The 13,949-nt window shown below is 44.5% G+C and overlaps 1 protein-coding gene across 1 annotated transcript in view; it reads left to right on the top strand.

Moving 5' to 3' along the window:
* SPOP (speckle type BTB/POZ protein) overlaps positions 1 to 12,624 on the top strand; it is a 35,345-nt gene extending 22,721 nt beyond the window's left edge. The window contains exons 6-9 of the mRNA XM_018552760.1: positions 852 to 907; positions 3,116 to 3,238; positions 9,416 to 9,558; positions 12,048 to 12,624. Of these exons, the coding sequence (XP_018408262.1) occupies positions 852 to 907; positions 3,116 to 3,238; positions 9,416 to 9,558; positions 12,048 to 12,192 (467 nt within the window). The 3' untranslated portion in view covers positions 12,193 to 12,624. The remainder of the gene's footprint in view (positions 1 to 851; positions 908 to 3,115; positions 3,239 to 9,415; positions 9,559 to 12,047) is intronic.
* The last annotated feature ends 1,325 nt before the right edge of the window (positions 12,625 to 13,949 follow it).

Genomic DNA, 13,949 nt, shown 5'->3' with positions numbered 1-13,949 from the left:
TGATGGGGAGTGTATAAACGCAAATACTGTACAATCGTCAGCTTTTGTCTTTCCAGCAGGTTGGAAAACTTTGGTCGAATTGTATGATTTTTGCAAGGTTGGTGGCGTTTCCCTACGTCAAAAATCGTACGATTAACACCGCTAATGCGCAAACGAAAATCTGTGCGGTCAATCAACGAAATTCGTCCAGGTGCTTTCTGCTAAAGACCGAAAATCGTACGACAGTTCGATCATCGGACGAAAATGTTTGCATTGCAAGGTGTATGGGCACCTTTAGGAAGATCTCCTCTTGCCGTGGAATGTTACTCCACTGTCTGCTCCGTAAGGCAGAGACCATGTGACTAAAGGCCTAGGCTTTTGGTCATGTGACCAGCACTGGAGGGAGAAGCGTTCACAGCAATACTGCACTTCTGTTATTTTATATTTATTGATCTGAAGAAGAAGCTAACATTGCTTTATATGAATCTTTCAGTGGAGGTCTACGTTAAATGCCCCCAGAGTGTAAACCTGCGCTGGTATGGTGGGTGTGTATAAAGGGGAGCGCAGCCAGTTATCTGATGATGGCTGCGAATTCAAACAAACGAACCAGTAATTTAGCAGCCTTGGATGACAGCCAATGAAAACGCTCAGTCTGGCTTCACACGGACACCTAATAAGAATCATCTATTTGGCTCAGAGCAAAGCAATCAGCCTTCTGTTTTCTTAATTTAGATATACATAGCCACGGTTGGCCAAGTAGAACTGCACCTATGTTAATTAGCTTAGTCAGTGAATTCAATGTGTAATGGATGATGATGAGAATGAGATCACTGTGTGCTTTTTTTTTTTTTTTTTCTCCTTCCTTCTTCTAGCTCGGTCTCCAGTGTTCAGCGCAATGTTTGAGCATGAAATGGAAGAGAGTAAAAAGGTACAGTATAGTTCTTTTCATTTTGCTGCCCAGTTATTTACTATTGTAATGCAGTCAGGCTGCTTATACAATAATGAATATGCTCTTCTTTCTGTGTATTTGTTCATAGTAAAGGTGCCCATACACTTTACAACCCTCGCAAGACTTTTGTCTTGCGAGGCATGTAAAGTACTTAAAAAAATGTACGATCTGCCCATCTTGGACAGGCAGATCGCACTTTCGATCATCGCAAGCCCGCCCCCCTGAGGGGCGGGCTTGTGATGACTGCAAACAGGCAGTGTGCGCATGCGCACACCGGCCCGTTCGGCAGTTGTCGAACCAGCAGGTCACTAACTCGCCGAGAATCGTATGATTCCCGGTGGGTTTTCTAGCATGCTGGTTCGACGGAAGACGTGCGACCGTACAGTAGAAACGGTCGCACGCCTTCCATACACTGCACAATTCTCGTACGATCGCGGGATTTCCCACGATTCTCGTACGAGAATCGTGCAGTGTATGGTCACCTTTAGTGGTAAAAATACTTCATGGTAGCTGCACACAGGAGTGTCAGTCTGCTGCTCTCACACACAAGCAGTGGCCCAGGTCTCCAACACTCCCCCCTGCACACTGCTCCAATCAACACTACTATTTGCATAAACAGGGAGGCTTCATTTGGGCTTTGCCATTTTTTTTTTTGTTTATGTCAATTTTCTTGCGGGGGGAAACTAAGACATTTCTAGGTGCTGTTATCTCAGAACCAAGTTGGGAAGGGTGCAGGGACTTGATTGGGGAACCCGACTGTAGTGTCACAATAGTTTCTGAAATGGGGCAGGTTATTGGGCTCACAAGTGTCCACCCCAAATAGACTTTTTAAAGGGATTCTCCTTTCTCAACAAAACAGTAGAAACCCACCAATGACCCAGAGCAGAGAGTGGGGGAGAGAAGATACCCGATTATAACGCAGGGGTAGGCAGCTGTCGTGACACTGCAAATCCCATCATGCATCTGCCTCTGGGAGTCATGCTTGTATCTGTCAGAGTCTTGCAATACCTCATGAAACTTGTAGTTCTTTAACTGCTGGAGTGCTGAGGTTGGCTACCCGTTATTACCTATTTTCCTCATTTCTACTTTCCTCATGAGCTGGCCAGCTGTCTGTGACACCTGTGTCAGCCCTGGAATGGAATGAAATCATCTTGTCGCTCCACTTTTTGAAGGGATTTTCCTTTTATTGCAGCTGGGACCGTTGCATAGTAGTCTTGCCAGTCTGATAACAAATATGGATCAGTGCGGGGGTCTACCTAGTTAGTAGGGATGCACGATATTGTTTTTTTGTTATCTAGTACGGGTACCAATATTTTTTTCGGTACTTGCCGATACCGGAAGTCCCTTTAAGGAAGCCGGCCTGCGTGTAATGACTCGCCGCCAGGCTTCCCGATTAGCCAGGAAGCAGTCTTCATGCTCCCTCGTCACCAGGTGACAAGGAAGCATGGAGCTGGCTTTCTGGCCAATCAGGAAGCCGGGCGGCCTGTAATGCCCCGCCGCCATACTTCTTGATTAGCCCGGAAGCCGTCTCCCTTGTCACCAGGTGACGAGGAAGCATGGAGCCAGGTTTCTGGCCAATCGGGAAGCAAGGCAGCGAGTACTGACTCGCCATCCTGCTTCTCGATTAGCCGGGAAGCCGTCTCCATTTCGCCCTCGTCACCAGCTGACGAGGAAGCATGGAGCCAAGTTTCCGGGCAATCAGGATGCCGAGGAGTGGGTAATGACTCGCCGCCTGGCTTCCTGATTGGCCGGGAAGCCGGCTCCATGCTACCCCCTCACCAAGTGACGAGAGAGCATGGAGCCGGCTTTCCAGCCAATCAGGAAGCCAGGCAGTGTGTAATGACTCGCTGCCCGGCTTTCTGATACCTGAAGTTCCGTTATTGGGATAGGCATCAGGAGTATTTGGGCGAGTACTCGACCAAATACTCGGTATTGGTGCATCCCTACTAGTTAGTTGTAGAGCTGCTGGCATCTTATTATCCTAAATTAGAAACAGGCCAACTCAGTGTTTAAGTTTTTTTTTTTTTTTTAACCCCTTTCCGCAGTTCGGAAATCTTTCAACTCGATGCCTAAAGTTTGTTATTACTCACAGCAAGCTACCTGCTTATATCGTGCTTTGGTACGTCTGACTGTCACCTGTTATACTGGGAATGAGTTTTAGATGTGTATCGTGTTTTTCAATCCTAGAATCGTGTGGAGATAAAGGATGTGGAACCCGATGTTTTCAAGGAAATGATGTGTTTCATATACACCGGAAAAGCATCCAACCTAGACAAGATGGCCGACGATCTGCTGGCTGCAGCCGATAAGGTATTCTTGTTAATGACCAGTAATGGGAAAACAGGAGATGTTTGTGTAATGGTGGTTTACAGATGTGTTGTCGCAGTTCTGTGTATGAAAGTGAAGAGGAGAGGGCTAGTGGTGGTTGTTATTGGAGATGTTTTGTCATTGTTGGCTTATTTTGATTGTCATCATGTGTATTTCGGTTCATTGGTTTGGGTTTATATGAACGTATATAATACATTTTAACCGGTGGGGTTTTAGTACCAAATCCAAAATTCTATAGCATTTCAAAGGTATAACGGCATGCTGGACATTAATGGTGCCACACAAACATGTTTAAAAGTTCAATAGATTTTATTGTACACCCTTAAAACATATTTAAAACTTCCTTTCATCTTTCTATGATATATATCTACATCCTACATTGAGCTTTCTGAGGGTTACCATCATTCTAACACTGGACCAACTATACATTCTTAGTTCACATCAAACTCATTATGATATTTCTTATACGTAACATAAATACTAGGGATGCACCCAAATAACATTTTTAGACCAAAACCGAAACCTCAAAACTATTTTCCCAACCTTTTAAAAAAATGTTCAATTATGTTTTCATTTTTATTTTTTTTACTTTACTTTTAGGGGCATTGGGAACATCTCTGCAGCCCCAGCACTCAATGTACACAGGCATCCTGTTATTCACAGTCCGGAGATAGTAAATATTGATTATCAACCCAATCATGAATGGACAGGAAGCCTCTGTACTGAGCTGCTTCCTGCTCATTCATAAAGTGAGCAGATAGTATATATATACTATGTCCCCATTCATAAATGAACAGGAAGTGATGTATAGCACTTCCTGTTCGTTCATAACTGGGGATAAAGTAATCACTATGTCTTCAGTTATTTACAAACAGAGTGATCAGTACTGATCACATACTGATAACATATATACCAACCCTGAAGCTCCGCCCCCTTCCACCGGGCTGGCCCTCCTGGCAGCTTTCTTCTCCCCACTGGAAGCCAGCAGCTGGATTGGCTCTGTGTCCCCTCCGATCCCCCCTGCCTTTGCCAACACAGGCGGGAGAGAGCATCGGGTATCGGAGACCAAAGCTTGCAGCCGGCTCCCAGCGGGGAAGAGAGAAGCTGGGGGTGCACCTAATTTTCAGCCTAGTTTGTACTATTGGCATTTTGTCCATAGAACCATTTTCGGCAGAAGTGTTTCAGTGCATCCCTAAAAAATACAATTAGATACTGTTTTACAACAAGAGCTGGGACTTTCAGTGAGATGAAGAGGATTCAACACGTTTCACCAGACAGGTCTGCTTCATCAGGAGAGACTCAGGATGTTTTTATAATCATATCTTCAAGTGATTTCAATTAGAACAGTGTAGGGATGTTCAGATACCAGTGCCAATACTTGACATTTCCCGAGAACTACCAGGGTCGCAATGGTTGCAGCTGCGACTGGGCCCTGACGCTCCACCACTGTCCTGAAATCATTAGTCTGTATTGTTTTAGAAAAACTATCACATGACACTAAACAAAAATGTATCAGTAATTGTATCTGTGAGTACTTGGTCTGGAAAACGTAGCCAATGCTCCTTAAAAATGACAACTGCCTCTTAACGTTTGAGTTTTCCTCTAGTCTAGTAGCTGGAAAAGTATCTGTACTTCTACTAACTACGGTACTTGGTATCTGTGCATCCCTGGAAGAGTGTATTGTAATGTTTATAAGAACCTGTTTGTGTGTGCCTAAAGATGTAACTAAAAGACAGCTTCTCTCTTTCTTTCTTTTTCAAATCTTAAGTGAACAAACTGAAGAGAGAAGCTGCTTGGCTGCCACAAGCAACTGCTCCAGATTCTTCTTTGCTCCAGTTTTGATAAATTCCCCCCCTCTGTGTATTATAGCCCCACCACAAACCCACCCCTTATATTTGCCTTTGGCCGAATGCTCCTTCCCCTCGGTCAGTGCCGGTGTATTACCCGTACTCTGTACATGGCAGCGCAGTCCTGATTGGAGGGGGTAGTTCCCCGGGGAAAATGGAATTGCCCTTTAATGCTGCGGATAGTATTTATGGTTTGGCCTTTCTGTATATAAGTCTTATTGTGTGCGGGAAAGGGGAGCTCCAATCAGAGACTGACACCTGTCCGCTTACCCATCAGGGTTTCCTTGCCTTATGTTCTCTTATGATATTCGAATTAGGCAGCACAAATCCAATTTTTCATAGCTCCCACTGTCAGACAATGACAAGCCAAGAATGAGAGCAGCTAGGGAGTAAAGCACACTTTCCACAGCCCTTTACTTCAGAACAATGTACTACTGCTTTAAAAATAGTCCCTGATATGGACCCTATGCTCAAAGTGGTGGACGTTCCTCTCTGGAGGTAAAGCAATATTCCATTGATTTGGCCTGCAGAACTTTTCTTTATTATCTACTCATTACATTTGAAGTCTACCCCACATAGGTTTTCTAAAAAAAAAAAAACCCCAAAGATGTCGTCTTAACCTCATTATTTTGCCTGTAAAAATCTCACCATTTGGGTTTGACGGCCCAGCTGGTTTGTTAGGCTGAAACCTCGGGGGTACAGTCAGTGATATCTGTCGCTGTTTAATTGCTTGATTTGCTGCTTCAACTTTCTGCTTCCTTCCCATATATTGAGTCAGTATGATCAAAGTAAAGAATGCAAAGCTTAAATGAGGTTTATCAGTTTTTTTTCCCCCTCCCACCCCAAAGTATGTTGACATTTCTCAAGCTGCCTGGTAATTGCAATGTGTAAGCCATTTAATTGATACATGACTGCCAAATATTTTGAGGCACTCATCATTCGCTCTTAAAAGGATCATTGCTTTGAAAACCCAGATAGCGCTCATGGACGTACTGAATTTGCAATGGGACCTTGCTGGCAACAAGATCCTGCGTTTTAGTTAGTCCAAACATGGTACACGTGATGTTTGTGTAATGTTTACATGCCTACAGCGTTAATGCAGCCTATTGGTTGCTAGGAGACAGACAATAGCTGCCTGTGTCCTAGCAATGAAGGACACCAGGTGGCAATAGCCCTTTGTGTCCTAGCAGCAAAGGGCGATAAGTGGCAATAGCCGCCTGCCTTCTAGTAATGAAACATCTTTGATTAGGAGACAATAGCCGCCTGTGTCCTAGCAACAAAGGATGCTAGGTGACAATAGCTGCCTGTGTCCTAGCAACAAAGGATGCTAGGTGACAATAGCCGCCTGTGTCCTAGCAACAAAGAATGCTAGGTGACAATAGCCGCCTGTGTCCAAGCAATAAAGGATGCTAGGTGACAATAGCCACCTGTGTCTTGGCAACGATGAATGATGGGCAACAATAGTTGCCTGTGTCCTAGCAACAGAAGGAAAATAGCCAACAATGGCTACCTGTGTCCCAGCAATGAAGGAATTTTTCTGCATCCTTCTGGTGCGATGGTTAATGGGATTGTAGCTTCTCCATTAACCGTTCCTGCCAAAGGATCTTTGAATGGATGACACGGCTGTGTGGGCGGAGCCATGCACATCCAGACCGAATTCCGTAGAGTACACAAGCCTGCAGAGAAAAGAGTAAGTAAGTGGGGGGTGTTTGCGTTCTGGCCATGCTTCGTGGTGTACCCTAAATATGGGTGTAATATGAAACATGGTCAGAAAGGTAAACTAACCCTTTATTAACACCGCGGATGTCAACTGGTTAAGAGACTGATATGCTACCAGTTACAGAGCGTAGACATGGTGCGGTAGAGATCAATGCAATCACATTCCCCTTTCAAAACAATGCTCCGGCTTCCGGCACTGCCTTCCAGGGTTAGAGGGATGCACAATAGGTATCAAAGGGCCGCGTGTAGCCCCCAAGTCGCAGTTTGTGCATCACGCTCCTAGAGTTTCAGTTGTGACAGGCATATGTTTGGCCCCATTGAGAATGGCTTGTGGTGACTTCTTCAATACTTTAAAACCTTCACCTTTAGAGAAGCCAGTGTCCACCTTCCCTATCCTCCCTCCTCTACAGCATTTTGTGTTTTATATAATTTCCGGTGCACGTTAAAGATCCTTGATCTAGTAAATAAGTGGCAATAACATACCGTAGTTAAGTGGTCTACCTGCCGCATATTATTGGCGTCTATATCTCTCCTAGTAAGTAGTTGATTGATCTTACGGCATAGAGCAATAAAGAGCGAGCCGTTAGTCCTTTGATGCACTGGTAAGACGCTACAATGTTATAAATACAAGGAGGGATCGTAAAAAGCAATGTAATTCAACTAGAGACAGGTTTAGCTGCCATGTCAATAATGCAACAAAGTTGTAGTAATTACAGCTCTTTGAGGAAAAGACTTTCAGCCGTCTTAAGAAAGCCACAGGGATGTGGCGTGCCCGCTATAAAGTAGAGATATATTCGAAGAGACAGTGATTAAATTGAACTAGACAAACATTTTTCTTGCGCGGATCAGCTGAGAGTGTGCAAAGTTTATTGTGAATCCATCCCCTTAAAGCACACTAATGCTATAAAAATAAAAGGACAAGGGTAACCCTGCTCAAAAATGTGTTACAATGGAATAAGGAGCCATCCTCTGTCTTTGCTCGTTCAGCCACCTTGCATATCTATCGTAGCTGCCTGCGTTCTGATATATACACTCCCCTGCTTTGCCGGCTCAGTTTGTGTATTCTGCAACTGCTGTCAGAATACGAAAAAAAAATTCCCAGCAGATAGCAGGGTAGGCAATAGCTGCCTGCTATTGACTATTTCAAAGTGCAGTAGCCAATAGCAGGCTGGCTATTGCACATCCAGCTGCGGAATCCTGACCGCCGACAGATGAATGGGGCAGGGGTCGGCTGATATCAGGCGAGTGCCTGTTTTTTACATTCAGCTGCTGGCACAGCTGAATGTATTAATTGAAGTGACCCAACCAAGGGTCTCTTGTATGTACAACATATCTGCTAAAGGAAGACTGCATATACTTACCTTTCCAAGGGCCTGATTCTTAAAATGCAGCTGGTTTACTGCTTTCCCAGCCACTGTGCGCACTTACACAGTTCCAGGTTTGTGAATAGCTGCTCCCCCTGCCTTTGTCCCCATGGTTTGTACATCAAGGGCATACGAGCTGACAGGAAGAACCACAGTGAGTGTCTGGGGGGATGAGCAGGTATTCAACCCATCCAACTTGGTCGAATTCTTGCATAGGATGGTGAGCAGTGTAGTAGGTCTTCAAGAAACAGGCCACTGGAAACCTATGTATGTGCAGTCGTCTTTCAGCACGCATGTTTTATACATACAAGTGACTATGCTGATAGGGTCACTTTATTGCAGGGCTGGACCAATCCCAGGAGCCAGGTCGCCAATGCTCTTTAAAAATGACAGGTGGTGCCTAACTTTTGAGGTTTTCTCTAGTTGTCAGTGAAGCTGGCTCCTGGATAGCACAGACTCCATAAGAATTCATCCACCCCTGCTTTAATGCCCAATTCCAGTTAAGGATATATATCTATAGATCTCTCTATCTATCTATCTATCTTACCCCCTCTATCCAATAAAGCATATATGTGTGTTTTATTGGATAGGAGGGGGTAAGGTTAGTGTCTGTCCCCTCAGTAGGGAGATTTCTTAATCCTGGCCTGCCTCCCAGGGGATCACCGAGACAGGAAGTGATGGGAATTCCCTTTCGTTAGGGACAGAGAGAGCAACTAAAATACTCTTTACATACTAAAGTTAAAGAATGAGATCCTCTTATGCATTATTTAATATTTTGAGTGCCAAGTCTTGGGTATAGTAAGTCCAAGGCAATCTCTGCGTCAGTCATGTTCTTATCTACACTGTGTAGTGCTAGTTTGCGCAAGCCGTGCCCTTGGACCTCAAGTTAAGCGTGGCTCTTCTAGAAGGTTTACCATTCAGAATCTGTATTGACCAATGTAAACTTTCCTCACTGCTAAGTAGAGAAGCAGAATTGGTAGGGTCCTATCTCTAAAAGGCAGGTTGCTAGTTAGAACAACCTCCTTTTCTTTAATTGCCCCCTTTTGAGAAGATCAAGTGCACGGTACCATGTCCTGCACCGGTTATAGAATATTACTTGTTGCTCGGATCTTTCACTAATTATAACCAAATATTCTATGTAAATAAGTTTGAATACATTAACCTTGATAGAACAGCACCCATCATGAAATGGATCTTTTCTCAGCCAGACCTTCTGCTTCTCTCCACAGTACGCCTTGGAACGTCTGAAGGTGATGTGTGAAGAAGCTCTGTGCAGCAATCTGTCTGTGGACAACGCCGCTGAGATCCTTATTTTGGCTGATTTACACAGCGCAGACCAGCTTAAAACACAAGCCGTGGACTTCATCAACTAGTGAGTGTCCCTTGAAGGGAATATACCAGTCTTTTTTTTCCCTTTTAAATATGTGTGTGGGTGACATCAGCTAAATGGAAGTAATGTTGTCGGTATGGGTTAATATTCAGAAGAATCAAGCCTGTTTTAATATAGCTGTGCAGCCAATCACATTTAATCTCTTTCCTTGTTTGATTGTAAAGGTGCCCACACACCTTACAATTTATCTGCAGATTTTCTGTGGTCAGATGGAAAACGTGCAACAGATTGGCCCAGGTGGAGATTACTCCATCCACACAGTTTAATGTAGATGGAGGAATCTGTTGCACCTTTTCCATCTGACCACAGAATATCTGCAGATAAATTGTAAGGTGTGTGGGCACCTTAATAAATTGAAATTGTTGCACTTTGTGGTATGCTAATGGGTGATTCCTGCTTAAGTGCACCTAAAGTCATTTTGCAAATGTCAAGCCCCAGCCCTACTACCCAATCCCTATGTCCATCCTTCTTAACTTACTCCTGTTTAAGGGCCCATTTACACCACATCATCTCCATAGCAGATTGTTTCCAGACCCAAAATGCATCCTAATGTATCCCTGTGCTTTTTCTGGCCTTTGTTCACACCAGTGCAGTCGGTTCCGGACCAGACTAGAAAAATACTGCACGTCTCATTTTGTCTGGTCTGAAATGAACTGGAACTGCGGCAGGTTCACACTATTTTCCGGACCAGATCTGGAACCTGCCCTAAAGCCATGGCAGCGGGCAGGATCTATGCAAGTAGAAGAACTCTCATCAGTTCTTTTTCCTCTCGCAGTCCTTTTGAGTTGGCTGTAAACAGTCAGAATTTGTAATTGTGCTCATAGTCTTGTGATTTACCAAGCTCTATCACACTGTACTGCCAAGCACATGCATTTATTTCATGCTTCAGCAGTACAAAGTTCCTAAGTCACCCCTCCACTGCCTGCTGTCAATCAGCAGAGAAAGACCTGAAGGAGAACTTTCTCATTCAGTTCCCTCCTCTTCCGATTGACAGCAGGCAGTGGTTGGGTGGAATAGCCAGTCTGCTATTGGCTACTGCAATTTGAAATGGCCAGTAGCAGGCTGGCTATTGCTCCCAACCACTGCCTGCTGTGTTTACATTCAGCTGCATCAGCAGACAGATGTAATTCCCCTTCTAAAGCTATTGAATGTGGAAAGGGGACACTAGGGGGTTTAATGCCACCTTAAAGAGAACCTGTCACCTCCAATGGGAGCTTGTGAGCCCTCCATGTGATAGCAATAAGTAAAAATGAAAAAAAAGCAAATTTGTCAAGCCCTGGATTAGAAGAGTAATCTTTACAGTGTGTATCGCAAGAATGATTGGCCAAAATGACATTCTTTGGTTAATAAAGCAAGTAGACACATGTTTCATTTGGCTACTTACCTGTTTTAATATAACTTAGATGAAAGGTCTGTAAATATGGTCTTAGTTGTGATTGAATATCAGTTTTACTGCTTTGCCTTTCCCAGCACCATGCAGCGTTCACTGCTTGCAGCACTGTATTTGTGCTCTGGGTCCAGTGTATGCGTGGCATCTCTGAGCGTATGTGCAGCACTGCAACTCGTACATTGCCCAGCCTTCAGTATGGTGAGGCAATGAGAGCAGCATTTAGATGAGGAGGTGGGTTATGTGGTTTAGTTCACGCTTAGAAAACAAGTTTTGAATCAAGCCCAAGACACTGCGGAGAAATGCATCCTCAAAGGTCACAAGAAAAACACGGGAGTCCTTAAAGGAGAACTATGATGTGAGTGATTTTCACTCATCCTCATAGAGTCGACCTGTGACAAAGAAGCTGTCACAGGTCGGCCCTATTGATTGGGAAGTGAGCGAACACATACCATCGCTTGCTCACTTTCCGATCCTCCCCTCAGAGAGCGGTGAGGGGGCGGGCACAGCTGGCTCTGCCTTTAGATAGGCAGAGCCAGCTGTCACTGGGTGGATCTTGACAGTATTGAGTTGAGTATACCGTGAGCTGTAGCTCGCTATATACTGAGCTTTGGGTCACAGGAGGAGGTTAGTATATGTTCTGTCCTGTGACCCTAAAGAGAACTATGGTGGGGAAAAAAAAAAAACTTACCCACCCATAGTTCTCTTTTAAAGTCAGGTTTCAGCATTCTGTTCTCCCTCTTCCTGTTCAATAATTTGAAAAGAGATTGGAAGGCTGCCAAATCACTGAGAATCTAAGCTGCAGAGATTTTATGGAAGTGCTTCTGTTGTGAACTTTGAGGATGAACTGCTCCACAGTACCCGCAGGTACAGAGTTTAGTGATGGCTTGATTAAAAGCTCCTTGTTCTAAAGCGTATTTACTGCTTATTAGGGATGTATAAATATTTGAATGTCCATAGCCTGGCCACAGTTCTGCTTCAAATTTAGGTAGGGCACTTTAGAGTGGGCATCAACTTATTTGGTAACATTTTACCTAGCAGTGTATATTTCTTCTCACATTTGCCTTCTTTTCTCTCCCTACAGCCACGCCTCTGATGTCATGGAAACATCTGGCTGGAAATCCATGGTGGTTTCCCATCCTCACCTTGTGGCAGAAGCTTACCGTTCGCTGGCCTCTGCCCAGTGCCCTTTCCTGGGCCCTCCTCGCAAGCGCCTGAAGCAGTCTTAAAAAAATGTTACACATTGTTTAAAAAAAAAAAAAAAAATATGTCCTGGAGCCACTCTCGTCTTTTCCTCATCGCATGAGAGACACTGGTGGGAGAGGGAGCGAGAGCGGAGGATTTGTGAGCTCCCCCACGTCGTGTGTGTTGCCACCCTTCTCTCCTTTGCCATGTGGCCGGACTGAGCCTTCTGTCTCCCGTATCCTGTGAGGAGCAGGGAGCATAATGAACTTGCCCTCCTTGCAGGCGTTTCCCTGCCAAAACCTTAACCTTAACTTAGAGAGACGCTATCGACTGTTGCACCAGTTCTCTCTACTGGAGGACTTGGGAGTTCTGACGTTAAAGGGCTGGGAGCTTTCTGCTGCCCTGCGACCCCCCAACTGTTATTATTTTCGTTTTTGCTCCTGGACAATATGGGGGCTAAATATGTGTTTATACACTCTGGGATGCATTTTAATTTCTCTTAATATTGTGTTCCTTTATTTTGCGCCTTTTCTGATTTCCACTAGCGTAGCTCTTCTTTCTTTTTTTTTTATGGTTCTTAATTTGCTTTTAAAGCTTTTTGTCCACGCGTTTCAGGCATCCCCCACACCGTAAATTGTCTTGTTTACTGTTGTGTATGGCCGACGTGTCAAATAGTGGCTTCAGTGCTGGACGCAGTTTTGTGGGAGATGGACTTTGGCTACTAGCCACTCCCAGGAATAATAATAATCTAATTATGAATCTGGAAACCTCACATTATCTGACCACAGAGCAGTGAATGGAAGGCACCGTAAAGTGGGAAGAGTAATTATGTGTAGAATCTGAAAACCAGACATCTCAGGCCAGCGGACATCAGGGAGCTTGGGAAAATGTACTCTCATTGACATCAAAGGTATAGACTCTGGCTCTTGGGAGTGGTACAGGCCGGTAGTAGAAGTAAGCTGTGGCAACTGTACCAAAGCTGGACACATCCCAGGTAGCCGATGTGCCTAATAATGTTCAACTGATAATACTTTAATTTACTGTCAGTGAAAACCTTTGTTATTGGTCGATCTGAAGAAAATCTTTCATACCTTAGGCTCAATTCACAAAGCTATTCACACAAGGCTGAGGATCTTTATTTTTGTCTCGTAACTGTCATTTTCCATTATCGTTGGACTTAGCCAACAATTACTGTCACTTTTTTTGAAAATAAGGATCCTTGTCCTGGTGTGTTAGCTTAGTCAGCCAATGTACCTTTGTCTATCAATGCTGGTGCCTAGTTGTCATGCTGATCCGTTACCTTCAGTACGTTAGATCACTGTCCTGACAGAAGTATGCCGATCAGGAGTTCTGACTTCCCCTGCTGCATACTTGTTTCAGTTCTGTGACACAAAAAATAATAAAGCCAGGCGATCGGGCAGTTAGCATTTTTGGGAGCCTAGATTATATCTCTCATGACCGTTTTTCTTCAAAATTGGCATCTAGCTACTCTACGGGATGTTTCCTGTTAGGGATGCACCGATACTATTAACTGTATCTCTGCCGATACCGAATATTTGGGCGAGTACTCATACTTTCCCAAATGCTCCGATACCGGAAATTCCGGTCTGAGGGAGAGCTCTCTTGGACCGGCAGTGCCAAGAGAGCATGGAGCCGGCTTCCTTTCCAATCAGGAAGCTGGGCTGTGGGTTATGACCCGCCTCCCGGCTTCCTGATAGGCTAGGAAACCAGCTTCACTGTTAGGCAGCCTGGCTTCCTAACCAATCAGGGAGGTGGTTCATGTCAGGAAGCCAGGCTACCT

Source organism: Nanorana parkeri, unplaced genomic scaffold, assembly GCF_000935625.1.
Source record: "Nanorana parkeri isolate BGI_ZX_2015 unplaced genomic scaffold, ASM93562v1 scaffold96, whole genome shotgun sequence".
Taxonomy (NCBI): domain Eukaryota; kingdom Metazoa; phylum Chordata; class Amphibia; order Anura; family Dicroglossidae; genus Nanorana; species Nanorana parkeri.
The sequence above is the reverse complement of the archived record's forward strand: the minus strand, read 5'-3'. Positions and strand labels throughout refer to the sequence as shown.